The sequence below is a fragment of the Protopterus annectens genome, chromosome 4.part0, assembly GCF_019279795.1.
Source record: "Protopterus annectens isolate FY-2018-M chromosome 4.part0, PAN1.0, whole genome shotgun sequence".
Lineage (NCBI taxonomy): Eukaryota > Metazoa > Chordata > Ceratodontiformes > Protopteridae > Protopterus > Protopterus annectens.
Window position 1 is genome coordinate 265,821,923 of NC_056733.1, and position 19,335 is coordinate 265,841,257.

Sequence of the window (19,335 nt, forward strand, 5' to 3'; positions counted from 1 at the left end):
CTTTCCAAATGAATGAAGTTATGACCTGACAGAGGACAGATTAATTTTCATCAAATGTGCCCTGCAGTACATTGTGAGAAGAAAGCAAGATCACACCAGGATGTATGCCATCAAGAAGGTGTTAAGGGCTAAACATATTAGAAATAAGTGGTTATTTTTCTGCTGGCATGTTTAGATTTTATAGTACTTCCTCACAGGATAAAATGTATATTGTTTTCAGTTTCTGCCCATAGTGATCCTTTAGGCAGCAGCCAAAAGAGACCTTTGAGTTCTGTAGTTGGTAGCTTCTGAATAAATTAGCTGTTTTTATAAATGCTATAATGCGGTAGTTAGGTATCACACATATGTATTGCAATAAAATATATGGTTAAATACATTGTTATTGTTCACATTTTAAATAAAATGTGTGTTTTATATTTTGGTGTGGATGATGCAGCTCTTACAACAGTTGAATTTTTTCATTTTATCTCACAGAAAGGAGGGACTCCAAGGCCTCAGCAAGTCCAGGAAATAGCAGATGCAACTGATACACTGTTAGAAAATCTTGGAATGTTTGCTAAGGAGGTATGCTGCCGTTACACTATGGATTTATTCTACATATAAGAGTGATAAAGAAGTTATGTTCCAGGGCCTAGCTTTACTTTGGCAAAATGGCAAGGTTTGTTTCATAACAAAGAAAACGCATGCAGGTGTGGTAGGTACTCAAGAGTTGTTAAAGAACAAAGAAGCGTCTTGTTATGAAGTGTTTTGTCAATTTGTGCTTTGATTATTTATTCTGTAAAATGGAATGAACTTTATGCTGTAGAGGTAGGAGTGATAGTGCAGGTTAAAATATTCGGAGACGGTTTTATCTACTTTTTGTCATTTATTATATATTCTGCTCACTAAGGTTGAGATTTTGTAAACAGATTTTTTTAGTGGTAGAAAAGGTTTTGCTAGTACTGTGTCCTTCTCTGAACCATTTTGGCATAGGTCAGAGTGGGACAGATTTATTGAGGTTCTTATTATTTGAGAAGTCACATTTTCTCTGAAAATTCAGGGTTAAGACAAGGGTGAGATTAACCCATTGTTTTGAATAAATGAGTTTGTTCTCACCTTTAAAAACAAATGTTACTGTCAGTGATTTCTGCAATTTTGACATTGAATGCCCTGTGCTGAGGGTGGTTTTTAGGATTTCTGATCTAATATCCCTAGCTCACCTCATTCCTACTGTGAGGCTGCCAGCCCAGCTAGCTGGAATTTTGTAAATAATTCTGTGTCATTTTTGAATATTAATATGATCCGTATGCTTGTCTTACAAATTTAAGAGAACTATATGTTATGTGGATATTAAAGTACTGGTGTAGAAATGTGTGTGTTGAACTGTATATTATGTACTGAACTTCAAGAATGTAACCACAGTGTACCCTACTGGCTGGGAAAGAGCAGAAATGTATATAAACTTTATGCCTATGCAAATGTATGTCTTTGATGGTAGAAGCTGGAACATACATAGTTAACTTGCAAACCCTCAAGAAAATAAGTTGAAATTGTTTACGATTGTCTTATCTCAGTTTCAGCTCAGTAAAAAGACAGGAAGTCTAGAGCTAGACGTTTTCCTGTTGTCTTGAAACCAAAATAATTACTAGGTTTAAAATGTACAAGTGCTTAACTGTTTTATGACTTCTAGTTCTAGGCAAACCTCTGAGAGATATGTATTTTTGACACAGAGGTGCTAAATTCTAAGTTTCTGTTAGCCTCGTAACTGAAGGCAGGTGACAAAGAGTGATGTCATTCCAAGCTGACCCATCAGTAAAATGTGATATTAATTTAAGAACTCTCTCAGAGAGAACGTCTGTGCATTTTGTGTCTTGTCTTAGATCTGAAAACATCCATTCAGCACTTCTCATTTGCATTTGCCTTGCTCTGTAACTAAGATTTAAGTGTAGTATTTTTTTAGAGATAGTTAGGAAAATAGTAAAGATTAGTTAGATGTTTGCTGTATTTATTTGAGACTGCCCTGCAATTTTGTTTTAAAATATTTCCTGTGATTCTGAACTCTGGTCACGGTGCTGAGTTACTGAATATTGTCTTGTTCTTTTATTTATTATTAAATATATTTAAACATTTTAATTGAGGATGGTTTGTTTAGAGATATTTAAGCTCTTGGGGTACTTGCATATGTATTTGGTGACATTGTACAGGCCACTCATAAATAGCATTGAAAGTCTTGGTCATAGTTACCATTTGGATAACAGTAACATTGCACAGTAGGATTGGTCACCCTTTGGGAAGGGGCTTGTAGTAGCTGATAAGTAAGGTTGGTTGGTGGCAGTGATAAGTACCTTATAATCTGGACAGAAGGGGGCATAGTTAGTAAACCTGTGCCAGCCTTCCCCAGGAGTGTCTGTGTGTTTGCATATACATCAAATCTCAAAGTGTGTGTGTGTGTGTGTGTGTGTGTGAGCTACCTGGGCAGGGTCACGAAGCAGTGATTGGACAGAGAGGGTGCTGCAGGTTTTCTAGATCTTAACCCTATAGCTTTGCCAGTGTAGAGTCTTATTATTGGGGATCTGGAGAAGGAGGCAGAAACCAGTCCCAGACTGTCTGTGATTTCTGTGTGCTCTTAAGGGAAATTGTACTTTGCTGTGTGTGTACTTGTCATCCCCCCAATGTGCACATCCCTCACTGGTGCTAGTGGTGAAGATTGAGGCTCCTTGGTTACTGGCCCAGTGCAAGGCCATCTCATATTAATTGTTTGGCAGTGGTGGGATAGCCACATCACATATTAAGTGGATGACTGTGGTGAGATAGCCACATCACACATTAATTGGCTTGTAGTGGTGTGGATATTGAATTCCTGCAGCTTGTGTACAGTGGTCACTGAAGGTGTTTGTTAATCAGCCATGCAGTGAAAATTCAGAATTCATATCACAATTGTTTTATTTTTTTATTAGCTTAGTTAGTCAAGGAGAGCAGGCAACCATGTCAGCATATGAGTATGGCAAGCTGACAAGGAGCCAGTTGGCTGAGATGTGCCAGGCTAAAGGACTAGTGCACGCCACCCTGACTAAAGCAGATATGATTGCAGCTTTAGTTACAGCTGCATCACAGAATAGCAACCAGAAGGGCAATCAGACTGGCCGTGGAAATGTACAACTCTTAGAAAATGGACAGCTCAACCTTTTCACAGAGGACTTAGAAATCCATTTGGAGTCAAGGAGACTTGAGCTAAAGGCCAAGCATTTGGAAATAGAGGCAGCAGAATGACTGAGGCATCTAGAGACTGTGGAAAATAAGAAACTGCAATGTCTGAAGGCTGAGAAAAGTGAGAAATTGGGACACCTGGAAGATGAGGAGAAGTAGAGGCAGAGGCAACATAAAAAGGAGATGCTGATTCTTTACCAGAGTCGTGGAGATAATGGGGAAGGGAGTAACCAAACCCCAGAAGCAACAAAGGTCAGTAAATGTCTTCCACAATTTACAGAGGTGGATAATTTTGATAGCTTCTGGTATGCCCGTGCCCTGACCCAGCTATCAAGGAGCCTCAATCCTCACCACTAACACGAGAGAGGGCATCTCATATATGAGGAAAGGATAGCAAATACACACAGTAAAGTGCAAGTTCCCTTAAGAGCACACAGAGATCACAGTCAGTCCGGGGCTAGTCGCTCCCTTGTTCCCCAGGTCCCCAATAAGACTCCCCACTGGCACAGCTATAGGGTCCAGATCTCATCCTAGCTGGGCAAGCTAAAATCTCCAGCACCCCTCTCTGTCCAACCAGTACTTCGTGTCCCTGCCCAAGCAGCTGACACACACACACACACACACACACACACTCACACACACACACTTTGAGATAAGAGTTTATACAACCACACAAACACTTCTGGGGAAGGCTGGCACAGGTTCTCCAGCTGTGCCCCTTTTACCCAGACTATACGATAGTAATTATTTCCACCACCCTGCTATTGTTAGCTACCCAAATGCCCTTCAAAGGGTGTCCAATTATTACTGTGCAATATTATTATCCAATTAGTAAGTGTGACTAAACAGTCTCAAGGCCTATTAGAGTGACCTGGTACAGGATCCTTATATACATGCAATGTACTCTTAGAGCTTAACTTATCTTTACACAAACCAGCCACAGTTAAAAGGTTTTAAAATATTTAATAATAAATAATTAAAACCAAAAGACATTACTTTCTACTACACAGTCAGTGCTAGTCAAGAGAGTTCAGAAATCACACAGAAATACTTAAAATAAATCATTAGTACAGTTCTGACATCAAAGAAAAACACTTGGTCTAAACATTCTAATTCCCAACTATTGCTACAAGAAAACACACTTCTAAAATAACTTACATAGAGGGAGCATAAGGCAGTGCTGATGAGCTGGATATCAAGACAGAAATGCTTAATAATCTCTGGTTCTCACTGTTTAAATTGAAACTGCAGTTCTGCTAAAACATTACATCATCTTTTAAACTTTCCTGGTGTTCCCAGGCTGACAGAAACTGCATTTACATTATTTTATACTTAGAGCAGTAAAGGACATTCCACATGTAAATTCTGGTCATTAACTTTAGCCTTAAAACAATAGGCAGGAAGCCTTCATCTAGCCGGACTGGAGCCAACTTGTAAACTTTAAAGGCAGTCATGAAATAATTTTAATTTCAAAGGACCAAGAAATGCTTGACTTAGCTTTCTTTACTGCAGATGGCAATGTTGCCACATTGTTTTAAGTTCAACATTTTTTTTCATTTAAGCCTGTGATTCACATTCATATTTAAAATTGTAGAATTATGTACCAAATTCTATCTGGCTAGGCTGTCCGCCTTCGCCCATCTCTACCGGTCTTCACAGTTTCATGCATATGTTTGAGAGGATACGTAAAGATTATAATGTTGACCAAGGGCTCTGGGTATGGTTCCTGACCCCCTTACTCCATGGTAAAGCTGTAACTGTTCTTTCCAAACTATCTGGCACTGGTTGTTTAAATTATAATGTTGTAAAGAACTGTTTGCTAGAATGTTTTAAGTTAACACCTGAAGCTTATAGGAAAAAGTTTTGTGAGGATAAATATAAGGCAGATGAAAGTATGTGTAAATATGTTGCTGAACTAAGCATTTATTTTCATTGGTGGGTGACTGGATGTCACATCACCACTTTTGAAGGGCTGACAGACCTTTTGGTGAGGGAACAAGCCCTTACCACTTTGCCTGAGGACATGAAAATCTGGTTAGCTGATAGACAATGCAATACTGTAAATGAGTTGGGGAAGAAGGAAGACCTATATGTAGCAAGCAGGGCATCACTGCACAGGAAAGGGACACCCGGTGCTGTTCATGTGTCTAAGGGACCTTATGGTGGCAGCCTAGACTACCCCAACAGAGTCCGCCAGTAGCAGGGCAAGCTTCTAGTCCAGGTACATGTCCAGGAGCAAGGGTTAAATGTTTTAAATACAGCCAGTGGGGCCATGTACTATATAGATGTCCATGGAGGCAAGGTGGGGAACAAAAGGTGGGAATGCCAGTAAGTGGGAATTACAAAATGCCATCAGTAGGCTGTCTCGAGACAACAAGGGTACCAAACTACCACCCTGCAGATTACCTAATAGGGAATGATTTTGATAATGCAGTACCGTGTGTGTATGTAGTTACATGCAGTCAGGCTTGGAGACAAGCATGTGGGTCTGGTAGCCTGGGGGAGACCCAGACAGACAGCACACTTGTAGCCAGGACTGGATCATAGGTGTGTACTTGGCTAATGGCCCTGGAGCTTTTACAAGCCTAGCCCATAGGATTACCCTGGCATTGTGCCACATGACCTTAGTTCCCAGTGCCTCTGTCGAGTAGAAACACTGGAGTGATCCCCTGGGTAAATTTTCTATTTCCCATCCACTCATCAAGATTTCTCTTGAAGAGGGCCAGTGAGGTGCTCTGTTTGACATGTATGGAAAGTCTATTCCATAGCATGGGCAGTCTCTGCATTATGAACCTGACCCTCCAGCATATTCTGTTGATTGTGGTAAGGAGGTTGAAGTCTCTGGAGCATGTGGTGTGAAGAGATTTGGATTTCTTTAGATGTACCATTACTAACAGAGCTGGGTCAGACATGGCTTTGCACGTCAAGCAGAGATTGCCTCTAAATAGGCAAAAGGAGACAGAGAATAGTAGGGGGGGTTTGAGTCTGTCCATGTAGGACAAGTGTTTAAGGCCTAAGATCCTCTTTGTGAGGTACTTTTGTGGCCTCTCCAGTTGTTGCAGGTGTCTAGTGAGGTACATGCCAAATGGGACATTGTACTCAATGATTGGCCTAATGAGGAAAGAGTAAAGATGCAAAACCCTTAGTAATGAGATGTGCCACATAGAAGGACTTTCTGATCACAGAGGCAATGTGGTGGTCAGAAGAGAGGTTGCAGTCAACCTGTGTTCCCATATCTCTTATAACACCTTCTGTGTTCACTGGACTACCATTGATGTGGTAATTCATTTGACTGGGTTTTTCCCAAAGGGGATGACGACACATTGTTTGGCATTGAGCTTAAGTCTGTGGTTCTGACACCAGTCATTGGTCTCAGTGAGGCCTTTCTGTAGGATGTCAAAATCACTTGAAGAGTTAATAATGGCTCCCAACTTGCAATTGTTTGCGAACTTTGTCAGCCAGAGTCTCTTTGTGTTGGCCTGGACTTCAGAGAAGTAGACACCAAACAGGAGAGGACACAGGACCGATCCCTGTGGGACTCCACTCATGACTGGTTGGCAGTCTGACTTGGAGTCAGATACTTTCACACTGTGGGTTCTATCTGTGAGCCAGTTTGCAACTCACCTAGTGATATAGGGGTTGATGTCTAGCTTGGTGAGTTTTTCTATGATTCCTGAGTGGGGAATGGTATCAAAGGCCTTGGCCAGATCAAGGTAGGCTGTATGAACAACCTTGCCTTCATCCACAGCTCTGGTAACTGACTCAAAGAAGTTGACCAGGTTGAGCAGGCATGATCTACACAAAACCAAACTGTGTGGGATCCAGAGTTTGCAGATTCCCTATATCCTTGTTTTTTAGGTCCATGATGATGCATTCCATAGCTTTGCATATCAGACTTGTCAGGCTAATGGGGTGATTGTTCCCAAGATCTGTAGTCGTTCCTCCTTTGTGGAGAAGGATGACTATAGCAGTGAGCCATTCGGTAGGGACAAAGCCTGAGGTGAAGCTGTGATTGAACAGGGTACACAGGCGAGGTGCCAGTTCACTCTGTAGTTCATGTAGACCACAGCCAGGGATATTGTCAGGTCCCATAGAAGCTGTATTCTTGGCCTTGGATAGTGCTGTTTTAACCTGTGCAGCAGTAATACTGGGTGCCTGACAATCTACTGGTATATTGATTGGTCCTTTGGGGGGGATGGTCCAGTGGTTAAGGTGTTTGCCTTACAAAGACAAGGTGCAGGGTTTGAGTCTCACAAAGGGTAATTGGCTAGGCTTACAATGGCTCGCATGGGCAGTTAGCCTAGTACTAACCTATGATAGTACCTATGATAGTTAGCACTAAATCTGTTGACCAGTATATTGTCAATATCTGTTGGCTTGGTATAGGAGATACCATTGTACAGTAGCTCAGAGCAAATCTGGGTATTGCTGTGGAGATTCTTTACATAACTATAGAAGGCCTTGTGGTTGTCTTTAGTATCTGCTGCAATTCTGTTTTCATAGCTAGCTTTAGAGAATTTGATGAGGGATCTCAACTTTTGGTTGATGCTGATAAGGGAGATTTTCCAGTCTTGGGACTTCCACCTTATTCCACATCAGTTTCTTCCTTCTGTTGTAGAGTTTGTGTATGGCAGGGGACCACCAGATTGGCTTTCTTTTTTTGGAGGAGAGCGTCTTGGTTCTATTGGGTATGACGAGATCCATGCTTTTGTGTACATGTTTGTACAGTGCATTGGTGTATGATTCAGTGGTCATGCAACTGTTCTCCATTTGCATGGGTGCTGTGAAGTTAGCTTCCTCTGTTTATATGTTGGTTACCTTTGCAGGGGGGGGGGGGTGGGTAGGAGGGATGTGGATTTCCAAGGTGATTAGTTTGTGGTTGGCTCTAACCAGGGTGGAGTTGACTATTGGTGTAGAGCAGTGGTTGCCCATGTTAGTAATGACCAGGTCAAGGATTGTTGCTACCTCTAGTGGAGGTAAGAACAAGCTGGTCCAGGGCATTGGAATTAAAGAATTTCAGGAAACGTTGGTCAAGTGTATTGGTACATGAGTAGCTTTCCCAGTTAATGGAGGGGTAGTTGTAGTCGCCCAGTATGAGAGTTTTAGGTTGGACCCTAATATTCTCCAGGGTGCTTAGGAATGTGGAGTGTAAGTCTTGAGACATGGTTGGGGACCTGTAACAGGCTACAACCTGAATTGCTGTCTTACTCAGTGTTAGCTGCACCTGAAGTATCTCTGATGCATTATGTTGGGCTTCCAGCCTGGAGGTGTGTGCATCCTTTATAAATATGAAAACACCACTGCCTTTGGAGCTTCGGTCCAAGTTCTGGGGCCGAAAGGTGTGGAATGAGTTATAGCCTGATACTGAAGGGGTGCTTTCTGCTGCCTTGAACCAGGTCTCAGTTACAGCACAAATGTTGTTGATCTCCATTTTAAGGTGTGCTTTGAGCGAGTGCATTTTAAGATTTAGACTTCTAGCGTTGAGCAGCATGACCCTCAGATTGCATTTGTTTGTAGCTGTTATGGTGGTAATTTGGTCTTTGGAACACCACCTAAAAAAGGCACTATAAGGGTGGCAAGAGTCTTGGCCAGTATCCGGAAGCCCAAGGGTGACATATGCAGGCTATCCCTGGCAAAGCATCGAGGTCTGTCAGTCATGTCATCCCAGGCAGACAGATACTGGATCCCCTTAGGATGACACCAGAAACTTAGCCAATTGTTGAAATCAGTCATTTTCTGCTTGTACTGTGGTATCATTCTGGGTGATGGTAGGATGCTGCTTAGGGCTAGGGTCTTACCCACCTGGGCAACATAATCCGAGAGCTCCTGCATGTCTCTTTTCATATAGTCCAGGGACGTATGTCTCAGATCATTCACACGCACATGTACAATGACAGAGTCATATTTGTACCTGTTGTTGAGGGACCTGAGTGTGTGTGTGTGTTATGTGGCAGATCCTGGCACCTGACAGGCAGCTGACTTACTTTCTCCTTATTCAACCTAGTGAGTGGGACATCATTCTGCCTTACTATCAAGTTACCTATACCAAATGTGCTGGGCATGCTGTTTTGCCTTAGGGGCTTTGGTTGAGTGGCACACTGTTTAGGACAGTTATGTGTCTCATGATTAGTGTTGTGTTGTGGTGATCCAGTGCGTTTCTGCCTTGGAGGTCTCTGCTGTTTGGGTAGATTTTTATTGAGAGCCTCTGAGAAGGTGGATGTGTGGTTTGTGTTTTTATGTGAAGGTAGTGCTGGTGTGTTTTCTGGAGGGCTGTGAGTTCCATGTGGTGTGGTGCAAGTGTTGACCTTCTCCTTTTGACCAGCTATTTCGGTCTTGGCTGGAGAGTGCGTGGCTTCCAATTTGGATAATATAATTGCATCTCTCGCAATTCTGAGTGTTGGGAGGCAAGAGGAGAGGGTTGTCGGTGTACATGAGACAATTGTTAAATTGCCTCAGGATGTCCAGGTTCACCAGGTTAATAGGAGAAAGCACAGGGAACTGACCTTTAGATGTGCCTGGAGGGTGAGCATTAGTAATAAACACAGGAGCTGTTTCCTTGTAGAATGTTTAGTGCTTGTAGCACTTTTGTGTGCTACAATAATTGCTACAAGAAGTCTGGTATGGTAAAGTGCTAGACTAATAAGCTAGTAAAAGTGCAGGATAGGAGGGAACTAGCAGACCTAAGGGAAAAATTGAAGAGCAGTCTTTGGCACCCACAGAAGCTTACAGACAGTCCTGGATAAAGCAAATTTGTATCTGGACTATACTAGTTACAGGAAAGGCAGGAAACAAGCACAAACACAGGCTTTTAAACAAGAAGGTTGAAAGAGATGGAAAATATGCCCACTTGGCCAATGGACTACAAATTCTGGGCCAGAAACCACTACCCTTGTGGTAGATAGGCTACCTAGTGCTTACCACTCCCACTGATAAGCTAGAAGGCTTCCCTCCAACACCGAAAGGCTTGGGGGGGGGCTCAGAAGCTTACATACAGTCTTGGATACAGCAAATATGTATCTGGACTAGACTAGTTACAGGAAAGGCAGGAAAAGCACAAATGCGAGCTTTTAGACCAGATAGTTGAAGGAGATGGAAAAAACTGCTCATACGGCTAATAAACTACAATTTCTGGGCCAGAAACCACTCCTCTTGTGGTAGATAGGCTACCTTGTGCTTCCCACTCCCACTGACAAGCTAGAAGGCTTTCCTCCAACACAAAAAAGCTTGGGCACTCAGAAGCTTACAAACAGTTCTGGATACAGCAAATCTGTATCTGGACTAGACTAGTTATAGGAAAGGTAGGAAACAAGTGCAAATGCGGGCCTTTAAACCAGAAAGTTGAAAGAGATGGAAAAAAAACTGCTCAAATGGCCAATAAACTACAATTTATGGACCAGAAACCACTCCTCTTGTGGTAGATAGGCTACCTAGTGCTTGCCACTCCCACGGATAAGCTAGAAGGCTTCCCACAGCACAGAAAGACTTGGGGGCGCTCAGAAGCTTACAAACAGCCCTGGATATAGCAAAACTGTATCTGGACTAGACTAGCTACAGAAAAGGTGGGAAACAAGTGCAAATACAGGCTTTTAGACCAGAAAGTTGAAAGAGATGGAAAAACTGCCCAAACAGCTAATAAACTACAATTTCTGGCCAGAAACCACTCTTGTGGTAGATAGGCTACCTAGTGCTTACCACTTCCACTGATAAGCTAGAAGGCTTCCCTCCAACACAGAAAGGCTCTGGGGCTCAGAAGCTTATAAACAGTCCTGGATACAGCAAATCTGTATTTGGACTAGACTAGTTACTTACAGGAAAGGCAGGAAACCAGCTTTGAATTTCTTTTTACAGAAAGGTAGCACTAAAAATAATTCAAGTGCAGTGCAAGCTAGCACACTTGAGTGTATAGCAATATTAAAGCAAGTACATTTTAAATAAATGCAGTTTATTCAAACTGTATTCTGAACTGAATTCAATTATTGTTTTATTTACCATGTTAACATGATGAAACCTTATCATGATAGGGAGGCCCGTGTGCTGAGTATTTGCAGTGGATTGGAGGAGGAGTCTGAGGGGGATCTGGTGACTGATCTCCTCAGTGAGGCTTGGACTGACACCTCAGTGGAAGGGGTAGCAATCTCCCAGCAGCTGTCCCCTACCCAGGTTCGAGAAATACGAACAGTGTTACAGAAGTTTACTGACATGTTCACTGGGAAACCAGGGTGCACCCACCTGGTGCAGCACCAAGTGGATACAGGACACCAGAGTTCTATTAAACAGGTCCCTTATAGGGTGCCTGAGAGAATCAAACAGACTCTGTGGGAGGAGGTACAGGAAATGTTGGAACTAGGGGTAATTCAGGATTCCAGCAGTCCCTGGGCCTCTCCAGTGGTGCTGGTACCAAAGAAGGATGGCAGCACCAGGTTGTGTGTGGACTACAGGAAATTAAGTAGTCACACAGAGTCAGATGCTTACCCCATGCATAGGACAGATGAAGTTATACAGCAGCTGGGTGGGGATAAGTATCTTAACACTATTGATCTTACAAAGGGTTACTGGTAGGTGCCCTTGACTCCCAGTGCTAGAGAGAGGTCAGCCTTTGTGACTCCTTTTGGCTTGTATGAGTTCACAAAGATGCCCTTTGAGATGAAAAATGCCCCAGTGACTTTCCAGAGTCTGGTAGATCGTATCCTAGCAGGGGCAGGAGATTTTGCCCTTGCTTACCTAGATGATATTGCTATCTACACCCATTCCTGGCAAGAGCATCTTCGACATGTCATGGAGGTGCTGGGTAGACTGCAGAGGGCAAGGTTTACCGTTAAGCCCAGCAAATGTCAGGTGGGTATGGCAGAGGTCTCCTGCATGGGACCTAGAGTGGGGAGTGGTAAGATCAGGCCAGAACATGGCAATGTGGAAGCCATCCAGGCATGGCCTGCACCTGTTGCCAAAAAGCAGGTGAGGGCATTCTTAGGGACAGCAGGGTACTACAGAACGTTTGCTCGAATTATAATACCATAGCTGCTCCGCTCACAGAAGTGACATGGAAAATCAAGCCAGATAAGGTAGTGTGGACCCCAGCATGTGAGCAGGCATTCCAGAAGCTTAAAGGAGCTTTGGGAGGACCCCCTGTGTTAGCCATTCCAGATTACAGCAAAGAATTTGTTGTGCAGGTGGATGCTTCAAACCATGGGGGGGGGGACTGTTCTTAGCCAGATTTCCTCAGTGGTATATCTCAGTCTTAGGCTCAAACCCAGGGAGGAATGCTATGCAGCTGTAGAAAAGGAATGTCTAGCCAGAGTGTGGGCACTGCAGAAACTTCAGCCTTATCCGTATGGAAGGAAATTCACTGTAGTTACAGACTACAGTATCTTAACATGGCTACATCAAGCCAGCCAGCAAAATGCCAAGTTACTAAGGTGGACCCTAGGGTTGCAAGCATATGATATGACAGTGCAGCACCAAAGTGGGTTTAGCAATGCCAATGCAGATGGGCTCTCAAGGCAGGGAATGGGGTAAGGTATTCCCAGATAAGCTCTACCCTCTCAAGCAACCTTTCTCAAGGATCACTTGAAAAGCTAGCATGAGGTTTTTTTTGGGGGGTTGTGAGGCTGCCAGCCCAGCTAGCTGGAATTTTCTAAATAATTCTATGTCATTTGTGAATATTAATATGATCCATATGGTTGTCTTACAAATCTAAAAGAACTATATTTTATGTGGATATTAAACTGCTAGTGCAGATAAGTGTGTATTGAACTGTATGTTATGTACTGAGCTTCAATAATGTAACCACAGTGTACCCTACTGGAAAGGAACAGAAATGTATATAAACTATATGCCTATGCAAATGTGCATTTTGATGGAAGCTGGAACATACAGAGTTAACTTGCAAACCCTCAAAAATTAAGTTGAAATTGTTTATAATTGTGTCATCTCATCAGCTCAGCAAGAAGACAGGGTGTCTAGAGCTAGAAGTTTTTCTGTTGTCTTGAAACAGAAGTAATTACTAGGTTTAAAATGTTAAAGTGCTATCAGTTCTAGGCAAATGTCTGAGAAATATATATTTTTGACACAAAGGTGCTAAATTCTAAGTTTCTATTAGCCTGGGAACTGCAGGCAGGTAACAAAGAGTGATGTCATTCTAAACTGACCCAGCAGTAAAATGTGATATTAATTTAAGACCTCTCTCAGAGAGAAAGTCTGTGCATTTTGTATCTTGTCTTAGATCTGAAAACATCCATTCAGCACTTCTCATCTGCATTTGCCTTGCTCTGTAAGTAAGATTTAGGTATAGTAGTTCTTTTAGAGATAGTTAGGAAAATAGTAAAGATTAGTTAGATGTTTTCTATATTTATTTGAGACTGTCCTGCAGTGTTGTTTTAAAATATTTCCTGTGATTCTGAACTCTGTAGTCACTGTGCTCAGTTATTGAATATTGTCTTCTTTTATTTATTATAAAATATATTTAAACCTTTTAATTATTGCTGGTTTGATTAGAGATATTTAAGCTCTTAGAGTACTTGCATGTGTATTTGGTGACACTGTACAGGCAACTCCTAAGTAGCCTTGAAAGTATTGGTCACACTTACCATTTGGATAATAGTAATATTACACAGTAGGATTGGTCACCCTTTGGGAGGAGCCTTGTAGTAGCTGATAAGTAAAGGGGGTTGGTGGCAGTGATAACTACCTTATAATCTGGACAGAAGAGAGCATAGTTAGTAAACCTGTGCCAGCCTTCCCCAGGAGTGTCTGTGTGTTTGTATATAAATCAAATCTCAGAGTGTGTTTGTGTGTGCGTGTGTGCGTGTGCATGCTTGTGTGTGCATGCATGCATGTGCTTGCATGTGTGTGTGTGTGTGCATGTGTGTGTGTGTGTGTGTGTGTGTGTGTGTGTGTGTGTGTGTGTGTGTGTGTCAGCTACTTGGACAGGAACACGAAGCACTGGTTGGACAGAGAGGGTGCTGCAGGTTTTGGCTTGACTACTCAACTGAGATCTTAACCCTATAGCTGTGCCATTGGGAAGTCTTATTGGGGATCTGGAGAAAGAGGCAGAAACCAGTCCCAGACGGACTGTGATCTCTGTGTGCTCTTAAGGGAAGTTGTACTTTACTGTGTGTGTACTTGTCATCCTCCCATGTGCACATTTCTCACTATTGCTGGTGGTGAGGATTGAGGCTCCTTGATTAGTGGGCTAGTGCAGGAGCGTCACACCTACAAGCTTTTCAGCTTACACTCTTGGGGGAGTTCATTACTGCAACCTGTCAGCAAATATTGCAAAGTCATACTTCAGTCTTGGAGGGCAGGCTCAGCCATTGTGCTGCCAACTTGTTTTCTGCTACTCACAAATTTCTGAGCTCTGACCTGACATGTTGAAAGTTCCTAAATTTGATGCCTGGGTTGCATAAATCTTTAAAGTCTGTCTGCAACTGACATATTAGAAGTCAAGACCTGTTTATATTGTTTGAGAGTAGATTGCAGTGTGAAGCAAAGCTGCAGCTAACAATGCTTCACTCCACTCACCCTTCAGGCGATTAAAATTATGAGAAGCACGGGGCCTGTATTATGTTTGCTTAGCTTGTTTAAAAAGGTGACTGATTATGTTTTTCTGAGACAACTGATTAAATTGTTCTGAACCAGTCTACCTTGAATTGTTCAAAGTGGAGAACATCTCTGTGTTAATAACAGAACATATAATTACAGGTACATGGGTTTCACAATGGTTGTGTGCCATCAAAGTGGGAATATATTGGAAGGTGGGGTACAAGGGACTTGCTGCTCTGGAAAAAAACACTTTCACCTTTTAATTTAGGTGGAATTCATGTTTATAGTTCTGTTTTCGGTTTTGACTGTACATTCAGTTTATGATGTGGTAAACTTCAGTTAAACATTTAGGGCCATATCACTCAGCGAAACTGAGGAGATGTTTGCTGTTTTTTGGCCTGAGACTGTACTGACATTCATCTAGAATTATTTGGAATTAGTGAGGAAAGATAGCTTTTTATTTGGAAACTAAGGTGTATTTACTTATTTCATGAAAGTCTTAAGATTTTCTTTGCTCAGAGTATGTGTGGCAGTGAAGAAGGTGCACTCTGCATTTAAATGTTGACTAGGCTTGTTCTTTCTGTTTATTTGCATTTTTGGTACACCACTGTTGTTGAGGTTGTCTAGCTGTGACCACTGGATCTGGGGGGAATACTCTTGAGTATGTATAATTTTACCCAGTGGACATTGTTAACATACAGGAGAGATAAATTTAGTAAAATGTCACTCCCTTTCCCCCAGTTCTTCCTCTCAGTCCATTCAGCTTGTACCACCTTCTATAATTACTCTACAAGTCTTAAACGCCCTGTACAAAATCAAAAACACCAGCTCCTGCTATCCCGACAGCATACTCCTTGTTAGCTTTAAACATTGCATCTGAAGTAGGGACTTCATTTGTCAGCAACCTGTGGGGTCTTGGATCCGATATCGGATCCGAGCCGGCAACTTGTTTCATAGTTAATGGATCCGAGCTCCTAGCTCCTCCCCTCACCCATAATCCCCTGCCAACCCTCCATGACCTCAGATCTAGTTTGCCGCGCTTGTAGATGGCTGGATTCCTTGAGCTCTAGCGAAAAATCGTCAGTTAAGTCTGTTTTTCTGAGTCAAATTTTCTCTACTTTAATTTTAAAAAAGTGTGTAAGAGTTAGGTTCCCTGTAATATTAATTTTTTTACATAGTTTTTCCCTCCCTTCGCTGGTCGTTAGTGAGTGTGTGTGTGTGTTTGTGTTTTTGGGGCCTGTGTGTTTGTGTAGCACTCCTTTCTTCTTTAAAGTATGGCTGAGGCTCCAAAAGCCATTTTTTCTAAATGTACCGAGTGTGGCCATAAGCTCAACTCGGCTGATGGCCACACTTGGTGCGTTCGGTGCCTTGGGGTTGAACACCTCACCTCAGGCTGTATCATTTGTGCAGCGTTCAACCCCAGGGCACTGAAAGAGTGGAGGTCGAAGCTGGTCCTGGCGGGACTTTTGCCCCCGGACTCGGCTCCGGCCTCCGCTGCTCCCGTGGCACTACCACAGGCTGTGGTTATTGCCACTCCTGCCCCCTTCCTTTGGCCGGGACTCAAACTCCCGCTAAAGCGCCGGAGGACAGGGAGGCTAGGAGGGAGAAACGGAGGGAGAAGCACCTGCGGCGGGCCGAGGCCTCCCGCCGGCCCGCCAGCTAAGTGGGCTTCGCCCACCACTGCTTGCACGGCTCCTCCTCCTCGACTCCGATCTCCTTGCTTCTCCCCAGGGCCCGAGGAGGAGGCCCGATCTCCATCGAGGTCATCGAGGCGGCATTCCAGGCCTGCCTCGGTGGCCTCTTCGAGATCAACATTCAGCATGTCTGATGCAGACTTGGACCGGATGATGCGAAGATTCATCCAGGCCCAGCTGCAGATGGGAGTGCTCTTGCCTTCCCCCCTTTGGAGGGGAGCTCGACACCCTTTTTCGCTCCAATTGCTCCTTCTCCAACCCGCTACCCGGGTTCGGAGCGTTCAGAGCCCAGCAGCGTCGGAGCCGGGGGTGGGTCGGCGCCGACAGTAATTGGTACTTCGGATCCGACCACTCGGAGCCGTGGCCCGAGCTTCGGATCCGAGGGATTCAGTATGCCTTCGGCTCCGTCCAGGTCGGAGCGCACTAGTTCTTCGGATCCGATGGTCTCGGTGCCGGTTCCGATCCCTTCATCGGATCCGAGTGGGAGCCGGCTCTTGGAGCCCAGGGAGAGCGGTTCCCCCTCGGCCTTTGATGTAGTGGAGAGGGCTCTGTCGAGAGCATCCAGACCCCCGGCCCTTGTCTCGGCTCCACCCTGCACTCCCTCTCTGCTGGGCCAGGCTTCCATCACCCGGCCTCAGGGACAGCCTGCTTCAATGTCCCAGGTTGTTCCGTTGGAACAGGATGTTGCTGGCGAGACCTCCTCGGACAACCCCCCCGAGGAAGTGCCCCGCAAGCACAAGTGCAAGAGAAGGCACGTGGACTCCCCTGAGTCCTTAACTGAGGACACGGACTTGGATGAAGGGGAAGGCTCCCCAAGATCACCCCTTGAGGATGTCTCCTTTAGAGACATCATGGAGATGCTGAGGATCAGAGGTGGGTGGTCTGCCCCCAAGTCTTCCTCCGACGAGTCCGTGTTTCTCGAGGCATTCGAAGCAGGCCCGTCTACCTCTTGGGTGTCCCCTCCGGCCGACCCCTTGGTGGACCTTATTACCACCAGGGCGTGGAAGGATCCGGACACCATGGAGCCAATACCCAAACGCCCGGACAGGATACTAAGCCCCCCCGCAAACCGGTCACACTGGAGCAAGGCTCCCCCCGTAGATGCCATATTGACGGCGGCAGCCACGAAGAGGGAACTAGCTCAGGAGAGCCCCTTAGTCCATCCACCGAGCAAGGAGTCCCGCTCGATGGACCACTTAGGGAAGCGAGTTTTTAGTTCAGCGACCTTTTCGGTAAGGTCTCGGAACTATATGGCACATGTCATCAGGATGCAGCAGGATCTTATCAAAGAATACGCTGCCTCCCCCCCTGAGTCCATGTCGGCGGAGGACAAACAGTTGTACTCCACCCGAATGGCCACTCTGAGATCCATTTAAAATACCTCTATGCGGCTATTGTCCCACGCCTTCGAGGGAGCCGCTAGAGCTAGCGGAGCGGGCCTAGTCATGAGACGTCAGGCCTGGCTCCGTCATTGTGACTTTGCGGAGCCCTTTAAAGCATCCTTTGCGAACGCCCCTTTTGATGGTTCTGCCCTGTTTGGCAAAACGGTTCGCGAGACACTTGTCCAGAGCGAGAAGGACGGGAAGACGTTGTCTGCCGTCGGAGTCCGCTTCTCTGCTCCCCAGGGGTCCTTTTCGAAGAACCAAAAGGGTCAGAAGAAGATGTGGTTCCAGAAATCGCAACATTCCCAACCCGCTCTGGACAACCAGTCCTTCCGTGGCAGAGGAGGACAGGGAGGACGCCGCCCCAGTGGCAGAGGGGCTCTGAGAAACTTTGGGTCCAGAGAACCTTTCTCTGACCGGCTCACGCAGCAGCCCTGAAGGGTTGCCTGACTGCTCCACTCTGGAGGCAGTCGGGGGCACTTCTCGGAGCACCTAGCAGCATAGGAGTCCAACACGGCAGACCGCTGGGTGCTTCGAATTATATCCAGAGGATACAAAATCCCATTACTTCATGTCCCCAAATTCAAGAACCTCCCCGATGTACCACCCGGTCAGAGGGAGACTGCAGCCGCAGAAATTCAGCAGCTGCTAAGAAAAAGAGCCATCCAGCCCGTCCCCCAAGACCAGCTCGGATTAGGGTTCTACTCCAGGTTCTTTTTGGTGCCAAAAAAGACGGGGGCTTGAGACCGATTCTAGACCTGTCCCATTTGAACCTGTCGGTAACCAAGGAAAAATTCCGAATGGTCACTCTTCAATCTATTCTCCCCCTTCTAAGGGAGAATGATTGGATGTGCTCTATAGACCTCAAGGATGCATACTACCACATTCTAATGGACAGACGATCCAGGAGGTTCCTCCGCTTCCGGCTGGGAGTCAGTCACTACCAGTTCAGGGTCCTTCCCTTTGGCCTCACCACAGCCCCCAGGGTGTTCACCAAGGTATTAGCAGTGATTGCGGCCCACCTGAGACTCCAGGGAATACAGGTCTTTCTGTACCTGGACGACTGGCTCCTGACCGCCCCAACAAGGCATCTGCTTTGCTCAGCCAGAGATTTCTTTCTCCGCCTAGCCCCACAGTTAGGCATCACCATCAATGCTGACAAATCCTTTCTGGCCCCGACACAAGTCATAGAATTCATAGGAGCCAGAATAGACACCAGAGATCTACGAGCCTTCCTGACATCGGAACGACTACGGAATTTGCAACTTCATGTGCGGGCCATCCTCCAGTCAGAGACCCCACCGGCGGAATTGGTCCTGAGGGCGCTGGGCTCCATGGCGGCAGCGATAACGCTCCTTCCATGTGCCCGTCTGAACATGCGGGTACTGCAGTGGACCCTTCTAGTACAATGGTCCTTTCTGTCTTTTCCTCTCCATCACCCCATTGCTATCAGCAAGGCTTGCAGGAGGGCTCTATTATGGTGGCTCCATGCTCCGGACCTCCATACAGGCCGACCCTTCTGCACCTCTCCCCCT

The 19,335-nt window shown here is 45.0% G+C and overlaps 1 protein-coding gene across 1 annotated transcript in view; it reads left to right on the forward strand.

Annotated features, from left to right (window-relative positions):
* ABCA1 (ATP binding cassette subfamily A member 1) overlaps nucleotides 1-19,335 on the forward strand; it is a 767,698-nt gene that overhangs the window by 355,993 nt on the left and 392,370 nt on the right. The window contains exon 8 of the mRNA XM_044068257.1: nucleotides 475-564. Coding sequence (XP_043924192.1) covers nucleotides 475-564 — 90 coding nt within the window. The remainder of the gene's footprint in view (nucleotides 1-474; nucleotides 565-19,335) is intronic.